Raw genomic sequence first — 17963 nt, forward strand, 5'->3', positions numbered from 1 at the left:
TAGGCTTCTTCAGTCGAGTACAGAAAAGTTGATAGAAGCAGAAGAGACTTGAAGACGATGTAATCAGTCCATCACCCTTAAAGTTTTGAGATGGTCAGTCCCTCAGTCTGGAGAAGAGCATTGTTCCAAAGTTTGAAACAATATGGAGTTGAAGTGACAGGATGGAGCCTTATATAGCGCCAGGAGGTGAGACGTAGGTCACTAGTAGAACGCAGATGTTGGGAGGTCAGGTCCCTCTCAAATCCAGCCGTTCTCACTAGTAGAGGTTGTCGAAGTTGAATGCAGGTCTGTACCAAGATACCCTTGTGTTGCAGTGTCTGACAGATTGAACATTAAAATGGTATAAAATACCGACAAGTTGTTAGGTAAGACACATATGCAACAGTTAGGTATCTTTATATAAGGCTCCATCCTGTCACTTCAACTCCATATTGTTTCAAACTTTGGAACAATGCTCTTCTCCAGACTGAGGGACTGACCACCTCAAAACTTTAAGGGTGATGGACTGATTACATCGTCTTCAAGTCTCTTCTGCTTCTATCAACTTTTCTGTACTCGACTGAAGAAGCCTACTGTGTAGGCGAAACGTTTCGAAATAAAGATACCTAACTGTTGCATATGTGTCTTACCTAACAACTTGTAGGTATTTTATACCATTTTAATGGACAAATAACCCTCACATAGAAGAGAGGAACTTGCGACGACGTTTCGGTCCAACCTGGACCATTTACAAAGTCACACTAACAGAAAGGAGAGGAGGGAGTATATACAGGCCAGCAGATATTGACGGGAGCAAGAGAGGTAGCAGTGGAGGAAGTAGTAATAGTAGTTGTAGAGTTAGTCAAATACTAAGAAAGAGGAGCTAGGGGCCCCCTCCTCTGTGTTGTTGCTCCTACCCTCTGTAGCCCCTAGCTCCCTTGTAGTGCTTCTCTTTCTTGGTGTATTTGACTGACTCCACTACTACTGCTACCACTACCTCTCTTGCTCCCGTCAAATTCTGCTGGCCTATATATACTCCCTGCTTCTCTCCTTTCTGTTAGCGTGACTTTGTAAATGGTCCAAGTCGGACCGAAACGTCGTCGTAAGCTCCTCTCTTCCATGTGCGGGTTATTTGTGAATTGTTCCATTCGTGGTATTGTGTCTTTTTTTGTTATTCAAGTATTAAAACCTCAGTAAGTGTGCAAATATATATATTATAATTTTTCACGGTATGTGTTTGTGTTTTGGTACGTGTATGGGGGAGGGGCGGCATAATGCCGTGACGAGTCGTGTATATTTAATATTCTGTATTTATATAATTATCATATAATTTCATATTGGAGATGTTTTCGTAAATAGGTAAAATGAAAATATATTGCTTTATGTTATTATTTGACCTAGCTTGTGTAAATAGGTAGACTATATTTAGTTGAATAACTGGCTTGTCTCATGTTAACCTTTTACAACTTGTTTCAATCACCGGGGTAGCTGTGATCACGCTCGATGTTGGGACTTCTGGTTTTGCCTCACTCAGTTACCTCGTTGTCTCTCTTTGAAGTCACATCGAGTACTCTCTCTCTCTTTCTCTCTATGGCTAGTTGTTGATTCGGGGAAACCTTGAGCTTAGTCTGTTTTGTTGCCTCTTCTGTGTTGGACTCTGGTCTGTGTACAGTCCGTCTCCGTGGGCGAAACGGACCGTACTATTCGTCAATCTGTGATACGCAGTTATCTGTGTGTTCTTGTTGCTATTACAGATCTAAAGTTGGCAATACGGAGACATTAATAGATTTGAGTTTATAGCCTTATTCTCACTTAACTGTATGTATACTATTGCATTTTTCATATATAGTATGTACCCGTTAAGAATCTTCGTGCAGTATTAGTTGCACAAGTTTGTCAAAAGTATTGCAATTAGAGACTCTGCACCACCTTTTGAAAGCAATCATTTTCTCACACTCAAATTCAACACAGGTTTGACCTGGCCTTCTCTGCAGCGTGCAAAAAGTCCGTTGGTAACTCGCAGGTAATAAATTGTAAGTCTCCAATATAGTTTCTTTGACATTGTAGTAATTTATATATTTGTCAAAGGGCAAAGCAGCGATACAAGTTGAAAGTTAAGACACATGTGTAACATCTGGTTATCTTTATTGTAGACGTTTCGCCATCCAGTGGCTTTATCAATACAGATTCTAGGACATGACTTAAGAAATCGTAATGACACGTAATGAGACTCTATGACCGCGGGTTCAATCCCGGCCGGGGGTATGGTTTCTAGGACATAATTAGAAGACAGAACTATATACAAAAGATGAGGTAATCAGTCCCTCAGCCTTGGAGTTGTTGTTGAGAACACCGTGGTAGTAAAGATTCTGGAGCAAAGGCAAGGAGACGTGTAGCAGACGAGGGCATAGTCACTGATAGGCGGGATTCCCCAGTGGAAGTAGGTTCTGCCAAAAGGGATGGGTTAGTTGCAGTAGCCGTGAAAGTGTTGTAGATGTCCACTGAACCAAGATTCCATGATGTTGCAGTGTCTGACAAGTTGTACAAGAAAGGTATACAATACCGACAAGATGAAAGTTAAGACACATGTGCAACATTGTAGACGTTTCGCCATCCAGTGGCTTTATCAATACAGATGGATGGCGAAACGTCTGCAATAAAGATAACCACATGTTGCACATGTGTCTTAACTTTCATCTTATCGGTATTGTATACCTTTCTTGTAGAACTTGTCAGACACTGCAACATCATGGAATCTTGGCTCAAAGGATATCTTGTCGGTATTGTATACCTTTCATGTACCTAGGTACAAGTTTGAGCTCTTCCTGTTAAAGCCGTGTGCAATAAGGCAACCCAATGTTGGTGTGGCCAATTCATAACATATGCCTGGTTCTCAAATATGTCAAAGTATCTCAATTACTTTCAAAGAACTTGGGAACCATTGAGGCGGCTTTCTGCACGTTAAACGTGGCATGAGCTGTTACAAGTATGATCCGCTCTATTAAGTTATTTCCTTTCAAAATGAATAGTATCTCTTCGGAATTCTTCAATTTCCTCTGGGCCTCTATTTGTGTAATTTGCAACTTATTAAGCAGGCCATCCTCTCAAACTGATCCTCTGAGACAGGACCAATAGGCAACGGATGAGTAGAGATATTATTAAATCCGTTAGTACATTGTTTGGGACGAGCACCTAGTCCAGTCATTCTTAGAAATTCTAGCCCCAGTCTAGGATTACTACACATAGCCGTAGTACATGGAGTACTAGTATGAGGTTGCATCATTCCGTCTACTACACTCTGGGATAGTGTCTCTGTCAGGCGACAAGGGGTGAGGGAAAACTGAGGAACACTAGGCTCGGTCACCTCTGACTTGTCTCTCTCCTTTTCCAAGTCCTCTATTAATGACATTTTATTTAATCGAGACACTAGACCTTCAGAACTAGATTCAGAATCAGAAGCCTCCGAACAAGCACGAAATAAAACGTCTCTTATTAAAGCTCTAACAGTTTCAGCAGTGCAATTCCTGTGATATTTCACTCCAAGATATTTGGCTACTTACCAGCATGTCTGAACTTTCAGCGTATTTAACTCTGACATCAAAGTCAGAGTATCTATAAACTGTTTTACCTTACTGAACATAATGAATATAAGTATATTCCAAGAGAGTTATTATAGGCAAAATTGATCCTCATATTATGCCAAAATATTGTTGAAGAGCCAGACCTCATTAACCATATCTCCTTTTCCTTGGATCAAGCTCCCAGAGAGGTCCCCATTTGTTACAAAAAGTCTTCAACGAAGGTCTCCAGAGCAAAGCTAGAGAGCTAGCGTCAAGAAACCTAGTTACAGCCCAAGTTAAAATGAAGCAACGGTATGACCAGCATACGGTCTCTTGTTCATTTAAATCAGAAGACAAAGTAATGGCTCGAATATTAGTAGTAGGTCATACTCTACAAGCCAGCTGCGATGGCCCCCTGGAAATAGTGCAATAACTAAGTAATGTAAATTTAGTAATTACATCGGGGAAGAGGAAGTCAGATCATGTGTACTACGTCAATCAACGTAAAACCTACTATGCTAGTCTCTTACCAACTGCATCTGTACTTTATTAAGAACAATGGAAGAACACGCCTCCCTGCCTGAAGTCTCTAAGGGCATAGAGGTGCCCTTAGAAAATTCTGTGACACTACAATCACTGGACCATTTCTTAGTAATCAGGATCTGGATAAGGCTGCTAATCTTAAACACTTGATTTTGGAATACCCTTGTTTGTTTAGCGATGTTCCTAAACTTTGTACTCTGGGTGTTCATGACGTTGATGTGCAAGGTGCCTCACCAATTAAGGAATTGCCGTAGAGATTGAGCCCAATAAAGCATAAAGCCCTCAGAAAACAAGTTAACTTTTTGTTATCTCATTGACTAATTGAGATAAATAAAAGTCCATGGGCATCTCCTTGTATTTTAATACCTAAACTGGACGGTACTTTTTTGTTCATCACTCTGTGCCCTGAAAAATAAGGATAGAGGAATTAGGCCAGTTGCTGTAGGCAATACTCTTCACCGCCTCATTTCCAAGGATGTCCACAGTTTCCGCACATAGGTCGCCATGATGCTTCAACCAAACCAGCTTGGCTTTGGGGTCCCTGAAGGAAACAAAGCGGTGGTTCATGAAGCAAAGGCGTATATCAACAGCCTGCCTAAGAACAATATAGTGGTAAAATTAGACTTCATGAGCACATTTAATCTCTGGAAAAAGAGATGTGGTATTAACAGCTGTACAGGAACATTTCCCTGGTCTATTTCCTTTTGTTTCAACTGGATACAGGAAGGAATCGACGTTGAAATTACTTCAGTGGAGCATGAAATTACTTTATCGGAGGAGGTCCAGCAAGGAGATCCTCTAGCTCCATTTCTCTTCTGCATAACAGGTAGGGAAATCACTCTCAGGCTGACTAGTGAGTTAAACATTTGGTTCATGGATGATGGTACACTGGCGGGCACAAAAGAGTCCCTTCTAGATGTTCTTGTCCAGATGATGACACGGAGGCACGAAATGGGACACATCCACAATCCCTTCCAATGCGAAATAATCTCAGCCAGTCAACGAGTGATCGACATATTGAGTAGTAACGAGGTGCATTAATCACTGTCCCCACAAACAGCATCTTATTTGGAACATCTCTTGGAACTGATGCCATTGACTGAATTCTCAAGAACAAGCTGGACACTTGAGTCTGCCTAGGTTAACATACTTCCTAATATGTACCCACTCATGTGAGAACCCTATACTACATGAATATGTAGACGGACAGTATGACCAAGCTACACTTCCAGTTAGACTAGACGGTAATGGTGTCTGCAAGGCATCATAGTTTGCACTACCTTTCCTGTTTTCACGTGTGGCATCCAGTGAACTTGTAGCAGCAATTCTTCCTGAACATCTTAGAGACAATGATGGCGTTTACGACTAAAATTTCGTTGATGGAGCCAAGCTCTAAGATTATCTAACGGACTCTGAAACCGGACCTGTTTTCTTCAACTCCTACAAACAGTCACACTGGGGTGGCCCTGTTGTGGAGAATATAGGCTCAAGAATACTTCATAGTGTCAAGGAAGGACAGAGCCCTCCTAGCAGTGAGAGCTTTTCATGTGGGAGATTTCCTGTTAGCTGTTTCCAACTCTTCTCTTGGCACACACCTCGACCCACAGACCATCTACATTAGTGTTACCCTAACCTTGTATTACAACCCAGGAGTCCCAAAGGCCTGTCATCCTGGGTGTAAAGGGAGTAAAATAAACACAGCAGAAAAAACTTTTGAATTATTTTGTCCTTCACCAATTAAGAACAGAAGTATGTACACTATATACATTATGTACAACAGTAGGTATTAGTGCACTCCACGGTAAGCAAGGCAGAATAGATGCCACTAGAGAGCAGACCGTGCTTCAACCAGCTTTAGAACGGGAATGACAAGGGCAGACAGGTGTGTGGTACCCACAACACCTCTGCGATTGCCAAAACCATCTTCTCATTGGCTGGAACCTGGGTACTGATTGAACGACGGGGCCCCATCGTTAACCCTTAGCACCTGGTTCGCTGGTTGGGGGAGATAGCCTTTCAGTGAGGGTGTGTACATGTGCCGAATAAAGGTTACGCAGTCTTTGCATGCCACACCTTGCTGCCCCTATTCTCGTCGAACAAAGTCATATTTGCAGCAGTGGATTGGCAGACCGATTCGGGTACCACGGGCTTGTTTGCCTTAGATCCGAAGGAAAGACTGCAAAACATAAAGCTTATTTTCAATTCCAGTGACTCAGTGCTACAGTTCAGAGGGAAAATTCCTATTGTATCCTGGGTATGCACCCCAGCTCTGGGGAGCTGATACACAGCATACAGGATACACAGCAATCCACAACTGCAAACAATACCAAGTTAGGGGTGGTATTGCAATATATTACTCTAATGAACTATTTTGTTGTAACACCACTTGCTATAGTGATGAATATGGAGAATATATTTTTGCTAATTTTACTGTAAAAAACTTAAGACTCCTATAGCAATCGGTGTCATTTACCGGATGCCTCATACAAACATCCCAAATTTCAATGAGAAACTAAAGACACTAATAGCAAACAACCAAATGAACAAGCACCGCCACCTCTTAGCTGGAGACTTCAACATCAACCTTGGCCTACTAGATGATCAGCCTGTTACTGATGTCATCAACAATATTAACAACACACTTCTCATACCAACAATAACTAAACCAACCAGGCTGACTGAGACAAGTGCAACTATAATTGACCATATATGGACCAATATACTAGCCCCCTTAAGTCAGGGATAATCACTACTGACCACTACCCCACCTTCCTCTTAACAAACATTAGTAAACCATCACTGGTATACAAGACTCCATGACGAGGCCTCAATAAGTAACTTAACAGCAGACCTAGAGACTGTTGATTGGCCTACATAATTCTCCATTGCCAATGGTATCGACGATTGGACAGACATATTTCTTAATAAATTACTTAGGCTATACAACAAACATTGTTCTATAAAAACTAAACAGGATCACGAATAAACGGCTCGGTTGCCTATGGCTAACTAACATCATACTAAGATCCAGTGATAAGAAACATTAACATGAAAAGCAATAGAGACAAGGCTTAATACACAAAGATATTAATAACCCTTAAACTGTCCAAACAAATTTACTTTCACATGTGTAGTGCTCCAAAAGTAGATCTACGTTTTTTTACATATTTTCAAATATAACAAAAAAAGAGTAGATATAAGTTTTTTTACACGTTTTCAAATGAAAAAGAAAAGAAAATAAGATCTACTTTCTTTACATACTTTCAAATGTTGAAAAAACGTAGATCTACGTTTGGACAGTTTAAGGGTTAAACACTATTCATCAGTTCTCACCAAACTAATAAACAAAGCCAAACAATTGTATTACTCCAGCAGATTCACTGAAACAAGAGGAGATATAAAAAAAAAGGCCTGGAAACACTCCTAACTAAACCAAACGAAACACCACTACAGCCTATTGATACAGTTAACTAGATAAATGACTTCTTCTCAACCATAAGATCTAATCTCGCCAATAAAATCCCAGGTACCAACGCCCGAGCAAGTGATTACTTAGATGGGAATTTCCCAAACTTCTTTTATCTTGCACCTACTGAGCCCACTGAAGTCACCACGATTATCAAGTTACTTAAAAATAAATCAGGGAATCTGTCTCAAGTCCCACCATTATTGTACAAGCCCATGTCCTTTCGCATGCTATTTCATTAGTTTTTAACAAGTCGCTAGAAACTAGCACTTTCCCGACACTACTCAAGACAGCAAGGGTTACACCAGTACACAAAGGTGGTGACCCCACAGACGTAAACAAATATAGACCATTATCAAACTTACCATTGCTATCCAAAAACTTCGAGAAACTCGTGCACATTTGGCTTCAGAAAAAAAATAAAAGCACAAACGATGCAATTGTAAAAATGCTAGATCTGCTTTACACAGCATTGAAAAATAAGAAATATATATTAGGACTTTTTATTGACCTAAGGAAAGCTTTTGACACAGTAGACCACGGCATCCTACTCCACAAACTTGACCATTATGGTATAAGAGGCCATGCACTTGCATATTTCAAATCCTACCTTACTAATAGGTATCAGTACGTCACTACTAAAGGCACAACCTCATTAACACGACCAATTGATATTGGAGTGCCACAGGGAAGTGTCCTTGATCCCCTGCTCTTTCTCTTATACATCAATGATCTTCCCAACGAATCACAACACCTGAAAGCCATTCTCTTGCTGATTACGCGATTTATGTCATCTCCCACCCAAATCTTGCCACACTCAACACCATTGTTAACGAGGAGCTGCTAAAAATATCTAATCGGATGACAGCCAATAAACTTACACTGAACACTGACAAAACCTTCTATATTATGTTTGATAACAGAGCAGGTGTTGAACACCTTAGCATTAAGATCGACAACACTCTTATTGCCAAACATAATAAGGGCAAATTCCTGGGCCTACACATCGACAGCAACCTGAAATTCAGCACCCATATCCAACGCATAACAAAAAAAATATCCAAAACGGTTGATCCTCTCCAAGATACGTTACTACATGCCACAATCAACCCTTCTCACACTATACCATTCACTCATATATCCCTACCTCACCTATGCTATTTGTGCCTTGGGATCAACAGCAGCAACACACCTAAAGCTAATAATAACCCGACAAAAAGCTGCAGTAAGAATAATTTCGTAATCTAATCCCAGGCAACATCCCCTCCCCCTCTCTTCAAAGATCTAAACTTACTCACTGTACCGAACATCCACACTTACTACTGTGCAACCTACATTTACAGAACCTTAAATTCCAATATTAACCCAGACCTAAAACATTTTCTTGATAGTTGTGACAGAACCCACAGGCACAACACCAGGTACAAAAATCTCTCTGACATTCCCCGTGTCCGGTTAAACCTATACAAAAATTCAATATACGTTAAAGGACCTAAAATCTGGAACACTCTACCTGAAAACTCTAGAACTGCAGACACAACTATCACTTTCAAAACTACCGTTAAAAAACATCTTATTTCCCTGACACACCCCACCGTCAGCTAACTACATGAAAACCACCTATTCTCTTACTTATATCATACACTTATATCATATCTTAAACTCATAAGTTTGCCTGAGGTACTCCAATATAGGACTTTAACAGAAACTATGTAACATGCCAAGACGAAGCCATTCTCATTGCTAAATTTACGAACTGTAATACCTTAATATCATATGCTCCATAACCTGTATCACTTTAGAGTTTGAATTGTTATTAGTCTGCCCTAAATGCCTAGTCTGTAATTAGTATTTTATAATATGTAAACCACACATTGTAACCAATTTCTTTTAATACGTAAACCCCACATTGAAATCTTTATAGAGAATAAACTTTTCATTTGATTTTATTTGAATTTCAGAGTGTAAATTTTGACAGACACGTAACAATATGTATTTGCAATGTATTCTTCAACTTTATGCACTGTATATGCCATCATTGTACAATCATTGTATCTTTTAAGCCTTGGGTAGGGAATATTGAATATTTAAAGTGGAATTTTCCTCAAAGCCTTTTTTATCTAATTCACCGAGGTTCTGGGTCTCCCAATTTGCACTTGAGAGAGAGATTATTTCCTAGTAAAAGTAGGCCTTAGACAGAGGTGTGTGACGTCACAATGGTTGTTCAGTATATTTATAGATGTGGCCATATGAGAAGAGAATCCTCTGATGTTGGCAAGAGGTGTGAGATTAAGAGATAAAGAATCTAACAAGAGTGAGAGTTGTCACAGTTGCTTTTTGCTGAGGACACTACTTTTGGGAGATAATGAGGAAAAGTTATAGACGTTGGTGAGCGAGTCTGGAAGGGAATGTAACAGAAGGAAATTAAAAGTTAAAATAGGAAAGAACAAGGTGATGAGGATAACTGAAAAATTAGGCAATGAAAGATTGGGTATCAGATTGGAAGGAGGGACTATGGAGGAAGTGAATATATTCGGATATTTGGGAGTGGACTGGTATATGAAAGACGAAGTAAATCATAGAACTCATGAAGAAAAAAAGGTGAGTGGAGCACTGAGTCTGTGGAGAAAAAGAACGTTATCCATGATAGTAAAGATGGAAATGTATGAGGGCTTAGTGGCATCAGTGCTCTTATATGGGAATGAAGCATGGGAGGTGAGTGTTACAACAAGGAGAAGGCTGAAGGGAGTTGGGATGTCGTGTCTGAGGGCAATGTGCAGTGTGAATATAATGCAGAGAATCTGTGCCTTGGAGATTTGAAGGAGCAGCGCGGCTTCTAAAAGTATTATGTAGAGGGCAGAGGATGGTTGTTGAGGTGGTATGGATATTTAGAGAAGATGAAACAAAATAGAATGACTTGCGGAGCGTATAAATCTGTAGTTGAAGTAAGGCAAGGTAGGGGTCGTCCTAGGACAGGTTGGAGGTAGGTGCAGGAAGTTGCGTTTGCGAGGGGTTTGATATTCAGTAGGCGTGCGTGAGCGCGTTAGAAAGAAGCGAGGGGAGACGAATGGTTTCCATGACTTGATGTGTTGTTGGAATATGAGTAAAGTAACATGTACGAAGAGATTCAGAGAAACCGGTTAGCTGGATTTAAGTCCTGGACATGGGAGGTAGAGTGCCTACATTCTGAAGGAGGGATGCTGATATGTTGCAGATTTTTAATTGTAGCGTAGGCACGCCACTGGCAAGACAGTTTGCTACTATACCTCCCTTTAAATATATTTATTAGCAGTTATGTGGTGAGGCCAGCACACAGAAGCAGGCAGAGCTCTCACTAGACTGTCTTACACCTACTCTCTTGCGCGTCTACATTCTAGTATGCCAACCTTGGTTGCACCTTATGCCTAGACGATTTAAATGTATGAATGTGGGCACTTAGTTCTTTAGGCATGTGTCCGAGGTCTCCTCAAACCCATACACTAGGACACTGAGTATCTCTGTCGGGCAATGAGTATCCCAGGCATGCACCTTAGTCTCCCTCTTACGCCCTTGACTTTAAACACAGAGTACCATAAGCATTCACATGAGATCTCCTTATGACTGTACCCCCGGGCACTGAGCAACTCAGGCATGCACCCGAGGTCTCCTCACGCCCATATACCTGGGTGCTGAGTACTTCAGGCATATACTGGAGGTACATGACTGAGGTACTGCGCATGCACCTGGGCACGGTGTACCTCAGTCATGCACCCGACGTCTCCCTGTCGCTTCCATGTATGATGGCACCGAGCAACTTAGATATCACCCGAGGCTTTCTTCTTACCTCCAGTCTAGCAAAGTTTGGCGTTTATTTATCTCCCATATTCATGCACATGTACAAACCCGTCATCAGTGTTGTTCCTGACTTACTGCAACTGTTTTAACCAGAAACCATATTCCACACTGTCTTTAAAAACAGTATCATACCGAAATACACCACAGCAACCTTTAGTCCCACCAGCTTACACTTACCTTGATACAAGTGAGTTACGATGGAAATAAATAATATAAAATACTGACGCAATGGAAAAATGTACACATAAGCAGTATAATGTGATCCTATATTGAAAAACAGATCTACCTGGGTGAAAGGTACGTGAGTAAATACTCACGTACCTTTTGCCCAGGTAGATCTGTCTGTGACTTGAAAAAGCCCACAGTGTGGGCGAAACGTTGTCAATAAAGGATCACATTATACTGCTTGTGTATTTATTTTTCCACAAGTGAGTTACATTGCACTTCTGTTTTACAGCGCAGCATAAAGAGATAAATTAAGTACAAAATTTACTTAGTAGATTACATATAATTTGTGAACCAACATCCATTTAATTTATTTCACTGCCGGTGTGATTTAGGTGTTGGTCAGTGTCTGCCAACAGGTGGTGAGGGTGTGAGGTAAAGTGACTGACCTTGTATATTGAGGACGAGCCAGGTACACAGAGCACCCCAGTGGAGGTAGTTGTTAGCAAAGCATCGCCACCAGGATAATACACACAAGATCACGTTGACCACCATCCATCCCACTGAGTAGATAATATCCTGCAACCACAACATATTTCATTAGTAATTACTAACCCTACTAATATCTTGAAAAAGTGACTATAATAACATTAATATATAAAGCGTGCATTGAGTCCTTATGGGATTAAATCAACTAGACTTTAATTAAATTATTGTTTCAATGAATCTGGCATCATTACACAGTGAGTAGAGCCTTTCTGTGGCTGGAAAGTATGTCAGTGCAGTATGAGAGTATGTTAGTGCAGTATGTCAGTGCAGTATGAGAGTATGTTAGTGCAGTATGTCAGTGCAGTATGAGAGTATGTTAGTGCAGTATGTTAGTGCAGTATGAGAGTATGTTAGTGCAGTATGTTAGTGCAGTATGTTAGTGCAGTATGTCAGTGCAGTATGAGAGTATGTTAGTGCAGTATGTTAGTGCAGTATGAGAGTATGTTAGTGCAGTATGTTAGTGTAGTATGTTAGTGCAGTATGAGAGCATGTTAGTGCAGTATGTCAGTGTAGTATGTTAGTGCAGTATGAGAGTATGTTAGTGCAGTATGTTAGTGTAGTATGTTAGTTCAGTATGAGAGTATGTTAGTGCAGTATAAGAGCATGTTAGTGCAGTACGTCAGTGCAGCATGAGAGTATGTTAGTGCAGTATGTTAGTGCAGTATGAGAGTATGTTAGTGCAGTATGTCAGTGGAGCATGAGAGTATGTTAGCGCAGTATGTTAGTGCAGTATGTTAGTGTAGTATGTTAGTGCAGTATGTTAGTGCAGTACGTTAGTGTAGTATGTAAGTGCAGTATGTTAGTGCAGTATGTTAGTGTAGTTAGTGCAGTATGTTAGTGCAGAATGTTAGTGTAGTATGTTAGTGCAGTATGTTAGTGAAGTATGTTAGTGTAGTATCTTAGTGCAGTATGTTAGTGCAGTATGTTAGTGCAGTATGTTAGTGCAGTATGTTAGAGCAGTATGTTAGTGCAGTATGTTAGTGCAGTATGAGAGTATGTAAGTGCAGTATGTTAGTGCAGTATGAGAGTATGTTAGTGCAGTATGTTAGTGCAGTATGAGAGTATGTAAGTGCAGTAGGTTAGTGCAGTATGAGAGTATGTTAGTGCAGTATGTTAATGCAGTATGAGAGTATGTTAGTGTAGTATGTTAGTGCAGTATGTTAGTGCAGTATGTTAGTGTAGTATGTTAGTGCAGTATGTCAGTGCAGTATGAGAGTATGTTAGTGCAGTATGTTAGTGCGGTACGTTAGTGCAGTATGTTAGTGCAGTATGAAAGTATGTTAGTGCAGTATGTTAGTGTAGTATGTTAGTGCAGTATGTCAGCGCAGTATGAGAGTATGTTAGTGCAGTATGTTAGTGAAGTATGAGTGTATGTTAGTGCAGTATGAGAGTATGTTAGTGCAGTATGTTAGTGCAGTACGTAAGTGCAGTATGTTAGTGCAGTATGAGAGTATGTTAGTGCTGTATGTTAGTGCAGTATGTTAGTGCAGTATGTTAATGCACTATGTTAGTGCAGTATGTTAGTGTAGTATGTTAGTGCAGCATGTCAGTGCAGTATGTTAGTGCAGTATGTTAGTGCAGTATGTTAGTGCAGTATGTTAGTGCAGTATGTTAGAGCAGTATGTTAATGCAGTATGTTAATGAAGTATGTTAGTGCAGTATGTTAGTGCAGTATGTTAGTGCAGTATGAGAGTATGTTAGTGCAGTATGTTAGTGTAGTATGTTAGTGCAGTATGTTAGTGCAGTATGAGAGTATGTTAGTGCAGTATGAGAGAATGTTAGTGCAGTATGAGAGTATGCTAGTGCAGTATGAGAGTATGTTAGTGCAGTATGATAGTGCAATATGTTAGTGCAGTATGAGAGTATGTTAGTGCAGTATGAGAGTATGTTAGTGCAGTATGTTAGTGTAGTATGTTAGTGCAGTATGCTAGTGCAGTATGTTAGTTCAGTATGTTAGTGAAGTATGTTAGTGCAGTATGAGAGTATGTCAGAGCAGTATGTTAGTGCAGGATGTTAGTGCAGTATGTTAGTGCCGTATGTTAGTGCAGTATGAGAGTATGTTAGTGCAGTATAAGAGTATGTTAATGCAGAATGTTAGTGCAGTATGTTAGTGCAGTATGTTAGTGCAGTACGTTATTGCAGTATGTTAGTGCAGTATGAGAGTATGTTAGTGCCGTATGTTAGTGCAGTATGTTAGTGCAGTATGTTAATGCAGTATGTTAGTGCAAAAGGTTAGTGTAGTATGTTAGTGCAGTATGTCAGTGCAGTATGAGAGTATGTTAGTGCAGTATGTTAGTGCATTATGTTAGTGCAGTATGTTAGTGCAATATGTTAGTGCAGTATGTTAGTGCAGTATGTTAATGAAGTATGTTAGTGCAGTATGTTAGTGCAGTATGTTACTGCAGTATGTTAGTACAGTATGTTAGTGCAGTATGTTAGTGCAGTATGTTAGTGCAGTATGTTAGTGCAGTATGTTAGTGTAGTATGTTAGTGCATTATGTCAGTGCAGTATGAGAGTATGTTAGTGCAGTATGTTAGTGCGGTACGTTAGTGCAGTATGTTAGTGCAGTATGAAAGTATGTTAGTGCAGTATGTTAGTATGTATGTAGTGTATGTTAGTGCAGTATGTCAGTATGTTAGTGAAGTATGAGTGTATGTTAGTGCAGTATGAGAGTATGTTAGTGCAGTATGAGAGTATGTTAGCGCAGTATGTTAGTGCAGTATGTTAGTGAAGTATGAGTGTATGTTAGTGCAGTATGAGAGTATGTTAGTGCAGTATGTTAGTGCAGTATGAGAGTATGTTAGTGCTGTATGTTAGTGCAGTATGTTAGTGCAATATGTTAATGCAGTATGTTAGTGCAGTATGTTAGTGTAGTATGTTAGTGCAGCATGTCAGTGCAGTATGTTAGTGCAGTATGTTAGTGCAGTATGTTAGTGCAGTATGTTAGTGCAGTATGTTAGTGCAGTATGTTAGTGCAGTATGTTAGTGCAGTATGTTAGCGCCGTATGTTAATGCAGTATGTTAATGAAGTATGTTAGTGCAGTATGTTAGTGCAGTATGTTAGTGCAGTATGAGAGTATGTTAGTGCAGTATGTTAGTGTAGTATGTTAGTGTAGTATGTTAGTGCAGTATGTTAGTGCAGTATGAGAGTATGTTAGTGCAGTATGAGAGTATGTTAGTGCAGTATGAGAGTATGCTAGTGCAGTATGAGAGTATGTTAGTGCAGTATGAGAGTATGTTAGTGCAGTATGTTAGTGTAGTATGTTAGTGCAGTATGCTAGTGCAGTATGTTAGTTCAGTATGTTAGTGAAGTATGTTAGTGCAGTATGAGAGTATGTCAGAGCAGTATGTTAGTGCAGGATGTTAGTGCAGTATGTTAGTGCCGTATGTTAGTGCAGTATGAGAGTATGTTAGTGCAGTATGTTAGTGAAGTATGAGTGTATGTTAGTGCAGTATAAGAGTATGTTAATGCAGAATGTTAGTGTAGTATGTTAGTGCAGTATGTTAGTGCAGTACGTTAGTTAGTGCAGTATGAGAGTGTTAGTGCATGTTAGTGCAGTATGTTAGTGTGCAGTTATGTTATGTTAGTGAATGTAGTGTTAGAGTATGCAGTATGTTAGTGCAGTATGTTAGTGCAGTATGCAGTAGTGTATAGTGCAGTATGTTAGTGCAGTATGAAGTATGTTAGTGCAGTATGTTAGTGCAGTATGTTAGAGTGCAGTATGTTAGTGCAGTATGAGAGTAGGTTAGTGTAGTATGTTACTGCAGTATGTTAGTGCAGTATGAGAGTATGTTAGTGCAGTATGTTAGTGCAGTATGTTAGTGCTGTATGAGAGTATGTTAGTGCAGTATGTTAGTGCAGTATGAGAGTATGTTAGTGCAGTATGAGAGTATGTTAGTGCAGTATGTTAGTGCAGTATGAGAGTATGTTAGTGCAGTATGAGAGTATGTTAGTGCAGTATGTTAGTGCAGTATGAGAGTATGTTAGTGCACTACGAGAGTATGTTAGTGCAGTATGAAAGTATGTTAGTGCAGTATGAGAGTATGTTAGTGCAGTATGAGAGTATGTTAGTGCAGTATGTTAGTGCAGTATGAGAGTATGTTAGTGCAGTATGTTAGTGCAGTATGAGAGTATGTTAGTGCAGTATGTTAGTGTAGTATGTTAGTCCAGTATGCTAGTGCAGTATGTTAGTGCAGTATGTTAGTGCAGTATGTTAGTGCAGTATGTTAGTGCAGTATGTTAGTGCAGTATGTTAGTGCAGTATGTTAGTGCAGTATGAGAGTATGTTAGTGCAATTTGAGAGTATGTTAGTGCAGTATGTTAGTGTAGTATGAGAGTATGTTAGTGCAGTATGTTAGTGCAGTATGAGAGTATGTTAGTGCAGTATATTAGTGCAGTGTGAGAGTATGTTAGTGCAGTATATTAGTGCAGTGTGAGAGTATGTTAGTGCAGTATGTTAGTGCAGTATGTTAGAGCAGTATGAGAGTATGTTAGTGCAGTGTGTTAGTGCAGTATGTTAGTGTAGTATGTTAGTGCAGTATGTTAGCGTAGTATGTTAGTTCAGTATGTTAGTGCAGTATGTTAGTGCAGTATGTTAGTGCAGTATGTTAGTGCAGTATGTTAGTGCAGTATGTTAGTGCAGTATGTTAGTGCAGTATGTTAGTGCAGTATGTTTGTGCAGTATGTTAAAACAGTATGTTAGTGCAGTATGTTAGTGCAGTATGTTTGTGCAGTATGTTTGTGCAGTATGTTTGTGCAGTATGTTATTGCAGTATGTTAGTGCAGTATGTTTGTGCAGTATGTTTGTGCAGTATGTTAGTGCAGTATGTTAGTGCAGAATGTTAGTGCAGTGTCTTAGTGCAGTATGTTTGTGCAGTATGAGAGTATGTTAATGCAGTATGAGAGTATGTTAGTGCAGTATGTTAATGCAGTATGAGAGTATGTTAGTGCAGTATGAGAGTATGTTAGTGCAGTATGAGGGTATGTTAGTGCAGTATGTTAGTGCGGTATGGGAGTATGTTAGTGCAGTATGTTAATGCAGTATGAGAGTATGTTAGTGCAGTATGAGAGTATGTTAGTGCAGTATGTTAGTGCAGTATGTTAGTGTAGTATGTTAGTGCAGTATGTTAGTGCAGTATGTTAGTGCAGTACGTTAGTGCAGTATGTTAGTGCAGTTTGTTAGTGCAGTATGTTAGTGCAGTATGTTAGTGCAGTATGTTAGTGCAGTATGTTTGTGCAGTATGTTAGTGCAGTATGTTAGTGCAGTATGTTTGTGCAGTATGTTTGTGCAGTATGTTAGTGCAGTATGTTAGTGCAGAATGTTAGTGCAGTATGTTAGTGCAGTATGTTAGTGCAGTTTGTTAGTGCAGTATGTTAGTGCAATATGTTAGTGTAGTATGAGAGTATGTTAGTGCAGTATGAGAGTATGTTAGTGCAGTATGAGAGTATGTTAGTGCAGTATGAGAGTATGTTAGTGCAATTTTAGAGTATGTTAGTGCAGTATGAGGGTATGTTAGTGCAATTTGAGAGTATGTTAGTGCAATAGTGAGTATGTATGTTAGTGCAATTTGAGAGTATGTTAGTGCAGTATGAGAGTATGTTAGTGCAGTATGAGAGTATGTTAGTGCAGTATGTTAGTGTAGTATGTTAGTGCAGTATGAGGGTATGTTAGTGCAATTTTAGAGTATGTTAGTGCAGTATGAGAGTATGTTAGTGCAGTATGAGAGTATGTTAGCGCAGTATGAGAGTTTGTTAGTGCAGTATGAGAGTATGTTAGTGCAGTATGAGAGTATGTTAGTGCAGTATGTTAGTGCAGTATGAGAGTATGTTAGTGCAGTATGAGAGTATGTTAGTGCAGTATGAGAG

The 17963-nt window shown here is 39.7% G+C and overlaps 1 protein-coding gene across 1 annotated transcript in view; it reads right to left on the reverse strand.

Moving 5' to 3' along the window:
* LOC128686061 (adenylate cyclase type 8-like) overlaps positions 1-17963 on the reverse strand; it is a gene marked incomplete in the record, with an annotated part of 931274 nt that overhangs the window by 898494 nt on the left and 14817 nt on the right. The window contains 1 exon segment of the mRNA XM_070083124.1: positions 11997-12126. Within this exon segment, the coding sequence (XP_069939225.1) occupies positions 11997-12126 (130 nt within the window).

The sequence above is a fragment of the Cherax quadricarinatus genome, chromosome 9 (genome assembly GCF_038502225.1).
Source record: "Cherax quadricarinatus isolate ZL_2023a chromosome 9, ASM3850222v1, whole genome shotgun sequence".
Classification (NCBI taxonomy): Eukaryota; Metazoa; Arthropoda; class Malacostraca; order Decapoda; family Parastacidae; genus Cherax; species Cherax quadricarinatus.